Source organism: Neomonachus schauinslandi, chromosome 15 (genome assembly GCF_002201575.2).
Source record: "Neomonachus schauinslandi chromosome 15, ASM220157v2, whole genome shotgun sequence".
NCBI classification, from domain to species: domain Eukaryota; kingdom Metazoa; phylum Chordata; class Mammalia; order Carnivora; family Phocidae; genus Neomonachus; species Neomonachus schauinslandi.
In genome coordinates, this window is record NC_058417.1 from 19,787,092 (window position 1) to 19,794,655 (window position 7,564).

The window sequence follows — 7,564 nt, forward strand, 5'->3', positions numbered from 1 at the left end:
AGTAGCTTAGACCACTTTAGCTTTTTTTTTTAAGATTTTATTTATTTGTCAGAGAGAGAGAACAAGCAGGGGGAGCGGCGTGCAGAGGGAGAAGTAGGCTCCCCACTGAGCAGGGAGCCTGATGTGGGGCTCGATCCCAGAACCCTGGGATCATGACCTGAGCTGAAGGCAGACACTTAACTGACTGAGCCACCCAGGCACCCCCAGAAGAAGCTGTATTATTTGGTTTCTAATTTTTTTACTTAACTTTTCTCATTTCTTTATAATCTCTTTATATCTTAGGTTTTATCTTTGTCTCATTACATCAAATTGTCTCCTAGAGACCCTATTTAAAACAACATAAGAAAGGATTGTCTATATGTTTGAGAAGATAATAATACTGTTTGTTCCAGATAGCAGTATGGCGGAGGTTCATAAGTACACATTTCCTCACCTTGCCATCTTCATTTCTCTGACTCAGACTGTCCATAGGAGATCTCCTTACAGATTTACACAGTGTTTAGAGATCTTCCTGAAAGTTTTATTTTCTCAAGATAGTTGACAGTGGTTATCCTATAGTAAACTATACAAATCAGAAGCGTGTAGGCCTTATTTTTAAATAGTAAAATACTTGTTCTATCCATTATATATCCTAAAACAAAATTAAGGAAGTTGTCAAAATACATTTCCGGCAGCATTACTTATAAAAGTTTTATAGAGTCACAATAGGCAAGATTCTTTTTAAAATGCAAGTAATTCTTATAATAGGAAGTTAATTAAAGGCTTTTATACTTTTGCCACCTGTTTGTGATTAAGCATACTTAATTCCCAACTTTGACACACACACACATGTGAGAGACCAAAACATTCAGTCCCATTCTTCTATCAGAAGGTTGGTCAAAAATCAGATGTTGGGGGATACCTGGGTGGCTCAGTCAGTTAAGCATCTGCCTCCGGCTCAGGTCATGATCCCAGGGTCCTGGGATCAAGTCCTGCATTGGGCTCCTTGCTCAGTAGGGGCCTGCTTCTCCCTCTGCCTGCTGCTCCCCCTGCTTATGTTCTCTCTCTCTGACAAATAAATAAATAAAATCTTAAAAAACAAAATCAGAAGTTGGTTATACCTCAGTAAAGTTAGGGGGGAAAATCAGAAATTGGGAAGGAAGGCCCTTAGTAGTTTTATAGTCAGTTCAAATTTTTTATGGAATGAAGGAGAGCATAAATAAATATTTATTTTCTTTAGGACTGGAAGAATACATTTTCTCTAATGATGAACTTCTTTTTTTGCTTATCCTTGGAGAATTTATGGTCACCAGGGGCAGAATTTGACCATTCTGTGTATTGGTCCAAGTAAATGGTACCTCATTTACTTAAAAAGACATTGAGTATAAAAGTAAATGGGTTTGCTTTAGTTCATTTTTCATGTTTTATTTGATGTTATGTATTTGATTATGAAAACAAAACATTACTTACGGAAGTCATATTTTGAAATACCAACTATCTTAATTAACATAATTGTTTCTTTTCTCAATGATGTGTAGATGAAACCAGCCTGTATAAAAGCCCTCACCCGTATATTTAAAATATCTGATCAAGATAATGATGGCACTCTCAATGATGCTGAACTCAACTTCTTTCAGGTAGCCCTCTTCTTCTTTAGGCATTTCTGTATCTTGGGGGGTTTCTTGTTGAGAAAAGCTATAAAAAATATTATTAGCTTAAACAATGTTATGTTGATAAGCATGTCTTTTTCATGTAAAACTGTCTTTCCCATCAAGCTATTTAAGTCTTCACCTGGGCTATAAAACTCTCCTATGCACAGGAATTGAGGGGACTCTTTGTGTCATTTCATGGTATACAATGGGTGTATTAAAGATGACTTGAAGTTTGAACTCTGAATTATTTTTTCTCTCTTGGTTTTGTATAACATGGGTACACAAAGAGCTCTGTGTTTTAGAAATGCTATGGAGAGAGTAGGGAAAATTTCTTTCCTTCTACATATGACATGTTTTATTTATTTATCTTTTTATTTATTTATTTATTTATTTAAAGATTTTATTTATTCATTCAAGACACCGAGATAGAGAGAGAGAGCACGAGTAGGGGGAGAGGCAGAGGGAGAAGCAGGCTCCCTGCTGAGCCAGGAGCCGGATGTGGGGCTTGATCCCAGGACCCTGGGATCATGACCCGAGCCGAAGGCAGATGTTCAACCATCTGAGCCACCCAGGCGCCCCGTATGACATGTTTTAAATAAATAATGCAAAGCAGAGATGATCCTATTCTAATTTAGAATTTGGTGCTTTTTTTTGGTTACAACTGATTTAATGTTTTGTAGAATAATGTTTTATATTATTTGTGGTTTTAATACTGCTTTGTTTTTAAATTGATTTTTACATTTTTTGCTAGAGAATTTGTTTCAATACTCCATTAGCTCCCCAAGCTCTGGAAGATGTCAAGAATGTAGTCCGGAAACATATAAGTGATGGTGTGGCTGACAGTGGATTGACATTGAAAGGTGAGTGAATGGTGTTTTCCCCCCCTTTTAAACTTGATATTTTCAGATTTTGGCAGAAGGTGAAGGTCCTAGCATTATATATACTTTAAGGAAATGTTAGTATTTACTGATAGGCCTAAGATCTAACTTGGTTATTAAGAGTTAGAAGAGACAGGCCATTGATGGAGATAATTATCCTTACTGTCAGCAAAGATTAGAGGTGGGGAAATTGCTCAGATCTTAGGAATGCAGAAGTCCATCTGAGGGGCCGAGATTTCTGGGACAAACAAATTTTTTTTTTTTTTTTAAAGATTTTATTTATTTGAGAGAGAGAGAATGAGAGAGAGCACATGAGAGGGGGGAGGGTCAGAGGGAGAAGCAGACTCCCTGCCGAGCAGGGAGCCCGATGCGGCACTCGATCCAGGGACTCCAGGATCATGACCTGAGTCAAAGGCAGTTGCTTAACCAACTGAGCCACCCAGGCGCCCGGGACAAACAAATTTATCTTAATATTCTTACTACTTAATAGCATCCTTTAAATATAAATTATTTTCAGGGCATTTTGTCTACCAGTCACATTTACCAAGTACAAAATGTTCCTTGTAGAACGTATTATAGAGCCACAGTGAAATAAAAGATGAAATTGAAAACCACTGTTTTCCATTATAGAAATAAGTTCAAAAATCTATAAAATGACTTCATTTATTTTTATCATATAACTTTGTGAATGTCAGTGTATTCCTTGGGATGCATTTTTGGCCCTTTTATCCATTGCCATCTCTTGCTGACTTGGGTGTATATGTGAAATGATTCTGAAGTCAGCTCTGTTTCATTGACAGATTTATGAACTTTGTTTTGATTTGACCTTCGGTATGCAAAGCTGTATGCATATGTTCATGATTCTAGCTCTTGCCATTATGTGTTACATGCTTTTCTTCCTTGTGACTTTGTACCCTTATTCACATCACCTGTACTTACTGATTTTATTTCAGGTTTTCTTTTTTTACACACACTTTTTATCCAGAGAGGGAGACACGAAACTACCTGGACTGTGCTTCGACGATTTGGTTATGATGATGATCTGGATTTGACACCCGAGTATTTATTCCCCTTGTATGTACCTTTAGCTTTCTAATTGATTTTGCTTGCCAAGTATTTTTAAGTTTTATTTGGCGCACAGTTTAGGTAGGCTTTGAGCTACTCAGAACTAATTTAGATTTATAGAGAGGTTTATAGCAGGATTTGTCAACCTCAGCACTATTGATATTTTGGACCAGACAGTTCTTTGTTGTAGAGTCTGCCCTGTGTATTATAGGGTGTTTAGCACATCCTTTTTTTTTTTTTTTAAGATTTTATTTATTTATTTGACAGACATAGCGAGAGAGGGAACACAAGCAGGGGGAGTGGGAGAGAGAGAAGCAGGCTTCCCATCAATCAGGGAGCCTGATGCGGGGCTTGATCCCAGAACCCCGGGACCATGACCTGAGCTGAAGGCAGACGCTTAACGACTGAGCCACCCAGGCACCCCTGGTCAGCACATCCTTAGTTGCCAGTAACACCTCCTCCCCCAGCTCTCACAACTGAACACATCCAATGTCTCTAGAAATTGCCAAATGTTCCTTCAGGAGCAAAATCATCCCCAGTTGAGAGCCCCTGATTTATAGCGTGGCATAAATTTTTCCTCTTCTTCTCATGGGGAATAAGAGTATCTTTTTTAATTCATCTTACTGAGGAAGGAGATAACAGATGCTGGACAAACTTGCATTTGGAATCAAGACGTTAGTATATTGGTTCACTTCTTTCTATTAGTCCTTCTCCTCTGTAAGTTCTGTGGCCTTTTCTTAGCTCAGGATGAAATAAGTTAATTTTTCTTAAATAGCCTGTTTAGGAGTTTTGTGGTTCTGTTTGTGGTTATTTTCCTCCGATAATGCTATGTGTAAGTTGTGTTTGTTTAAAATGGACCCAGTTTCACCTGAAACAGGAGACTGCCTTGCTGTGTGTTGCCTCTCCTGTACCCCAGGGGGGTAGGCTTTTCAGGGAAGTGATGTCCCAATATCTGGCCTTTTGGGTCTTCAGCCTTTCTTCTTTACTTTTTCCTTGGCACATTGTCTTCATATTGTCCCTTTTTATTTTAGCATAGCACCCCTAGCTATCTATGTAAGGGTTCAGAAAGACTCTTGTTTTTTCATTTATCATCATCATGGGGAAAGCAGAGTTCTTTCTGGTCCATTAATCAGGTCTAAGTTAAAACTTCTCTTGTTGAAGTGACTAAATCTTGGCTCAAGTAATTTCCCAGATTTTTCAATAAAAAACATACTGAATGAATGAATTTGTCCCAGGACCTTTTGTCACATTTTCTTTTCTATGCCATTAACATGGGTAGGTAAATTCTACAGGAAGTTGCTTATTACTTTCTTAAGCGTGACAGTAAGAAAACTCCATTGCTTAGGGCTTTGTGGCTCACACTAATAGCTCTCAGTTTCTTTATGCTATTTGCCTTTCATTTTCTGTAGAATAGCCTCATTGAGCTACCACTTGAATCTTTCTAGCCTTGTTATTAAACTGTCTCCTTCTGTCCTTCATACTGCTACTGGATTAGTAGATACATAAATACATATTTGCCCATGTCACTTCCCTTAGAGCCAGGATAAAGCTCAGTCTTCTTAACATGTTATACAAGGTCATTCATGATCTGCTCTGCTCATGCTTCACTCTCTGCCTTCATTCTAGAAGTAAATACTGCTACTAAACTATTTATAGTCTACCAATCATCAGTTGTTTCAGGCTCTAGGCTTTTGCCCAGGGATTCTCACTTTTCCCCCCTCTCTCTCCCAACCTAATTATTGCTTCTTATCCTTCAAGTCTCTCCAAGTGAGGTGATGGTGTCTCTCAGTAGGACTTACACCTTCCCACCCCCATGCCAGAGATGTCCTCTTTCGTGTGGGCCACCATAGCATCCTTGGTTTACCCATATCCACCACTTGCCTCATTCTTTTGCAATAGTGAGGTTGTCTGTCTGTGGTCTGTCTCCTACTTGACTGTGGTTCCCTAAGGGTAGGGAGCCTGTCTTGTTTTTGTGTGCCTAGTATCTAGCTAGCTCAGTGCCTTTGATTGAACTGAACTTAGGATGGGTCACAGGTCAAATCAGGCAGAAATAACCTCTTCACATCTTTTCAGCTCATTAAATGTTGACATAAGCCATAATTATGACTTACAGTTTGTTTATAAGAAGAACAAACCCATTACAGTGTAATGGTGTTACTTGTAAAATTTTTATTTCAACCTGCCCTTCAGAAATTTAAGAAAACTTTGTGTGTCAGCTCAGAATGAGTGTTATTACAGCTCTTGTGAGGATTGCTATTCCACTCCATTGACTTGGAATGGCTTCAGCAAAGGTATTTTATAAATGGTATCATCCCACAAAAAAAGACTTGTTGCAGTTTTATATCTGTTTCTTAAATTTTAATATTTGGTTAATGATTTATTTTACTCTTAAATTTTTTTTTGTCAATAGGCTAAAAATACCTCCTGATTGCACTACTGAATTAAATCATCATGCATATTTGTTTCTCCAGAGCACCTTTGACAAGCATGATTTGGTAAGCTTTCAGCTGTAATTTTCCATGATTGTAATAAAATATTTTTCTGTAAATGATTTAACTCTGTTCCCTTAGCTAGGGGATGCTCATGTCACATAGCCAAAAATTGCTCAAACTTCTTTAGACTAGCAAAAATTCTGTTTATTTACTTTTATTATTTTCTCAAGATGAAAAAGTCTAGTTTCTGATAGATTCTTATATAGGTTTTCTTATATACATGAGAAGAATTTTCTTGAGAAAATGTAAAATTTCATTTGTTTTTAGAAGCATAGCTTTACTAGACTGGGGGCTCTGTGTTTGGGAATTATTCTCTTAGGTATCTAAACATTTTGTATACTTCTTTGTGTATCCTCAGGACAGAGACTGTGCTTTGTCACCTGATGAGCTTAAAGATTTGTTTAAAGTTTTCCCTTACATACCGTGGGGGCCGGATGTGAATAACACAGTTTGTACAAATGAAAAAGGCTGGATAACTTACCAGGGATTTCTTTCCCAGTGGACGTGAGTACAGAGCTCACTTGTTTCCTTTAGAGTTACAGCCAGTTTAAAATTACAACGTGTCACATTCATCATTTTGTAAGTTGGTCAGGTCTTACAGAATGCTTCAATCATAACTGCCTGTGAGCAGGATTTATAGTGCTGCTGCTGCGTCTAAGATGAACTTTAGATGTTCTATCAATTTATCAGGAAGGTCCTGTTTGCTTTTGGATGATGTACAGGGAAACAGTAATAAGTCTTACATCAAAACTGAACTAGATTTTAATACTTTTTTGATTAAGGGAATTGAAAACCTCATTGCTATTACACAGTTCTTATACTTCCAGAATATGGGGAGAGCATATTTTACTTGACACTGAAGGCTTATTTGAGGTTTTTTGTTGTTGTTGTTGTTTGTTTTTAATTCACTTCTTCGGGTTTTTCTGCAGTCTACCTACAGCATAGTTGACACTGTATCTGGGGCGCTAAGGACATCCTCTGGTCGCGCATGATGACATTATTACTTTAGCCTTGGTGAGACTAACTTTCTCAACACCAGGACATGTTCTTTTTTTCACATCACAAGAAGGGTTAACTAATTTCAAGTGCCTTTCAGTTATTTTTGCACCTTTTGCAAACCTTTTCAGATTTAATTATCAAGTCCTCAACCAGCCAATATTTGCAGTAAGCTTTTGTAACTTAGGAAGCAGATAATATAAAATATCCTTACCCTAGATTTTATCAGCATCTCACTGCTCATCTCAGTGTAGGTATAGGAATCCCACTCTACCTCTGCCAGTCTTGCATCCCCTCCCTCTCTTCTCTTCCTGAAGAATGGCAGTGTAGGGAAACCCATGGTTGGGCACATGGGAAATTATTTTATTTTATTTTATTTTATTTTTATTCTTATGTTAATCCCCATACATTACATCATTAGTTTTAGATGAAGTGTTCCATGATTCATTGTTTGTGCATAACACCCAGTGCTCCATGCAGAATGTGCCCTCCTCAATACCCA

At 37.7% G+C, this 7,564-nt stretch overlaps 1 protein-coding gene across 6 annotated transcripts in view; it reads left to right on the forward strand.

The window, feature by feature from the left end:
- The window catches only part of RHOT1 (ras homolog family member T1), a 61,699-nt gene that overhangs the window by 31,273 nt on the left and 22,862 nt on the right, over nt 1–7,564 (forward strand). For all 6 annotated transcript variants that reach the window (XM_021704470.1, XM_021704468.1, XM_021704467.2 and 3 more), the window contains exons 9-13: nt 1,518–1,616; nt 2,383–2,491; nt 3,463–3,583; nt 5,985–6,069; nt 6,425–6,570. In XM_021704470.1, the coding sequence (XP_021560145.1) occupies nt 1,518–1,616; nt 2,383–2,491; nt 3,463–3,583; nt 5,985–6,069; nt 6,425–6,570 (560 nt within the window). The remainder of the gene's footprint in view (nt 1–1,517; nt 1,617–2,382; nt 2,492–3,462; nt 3,584–5,984; nt 6,070–6,424; nt 6,571–7,564) is intronic.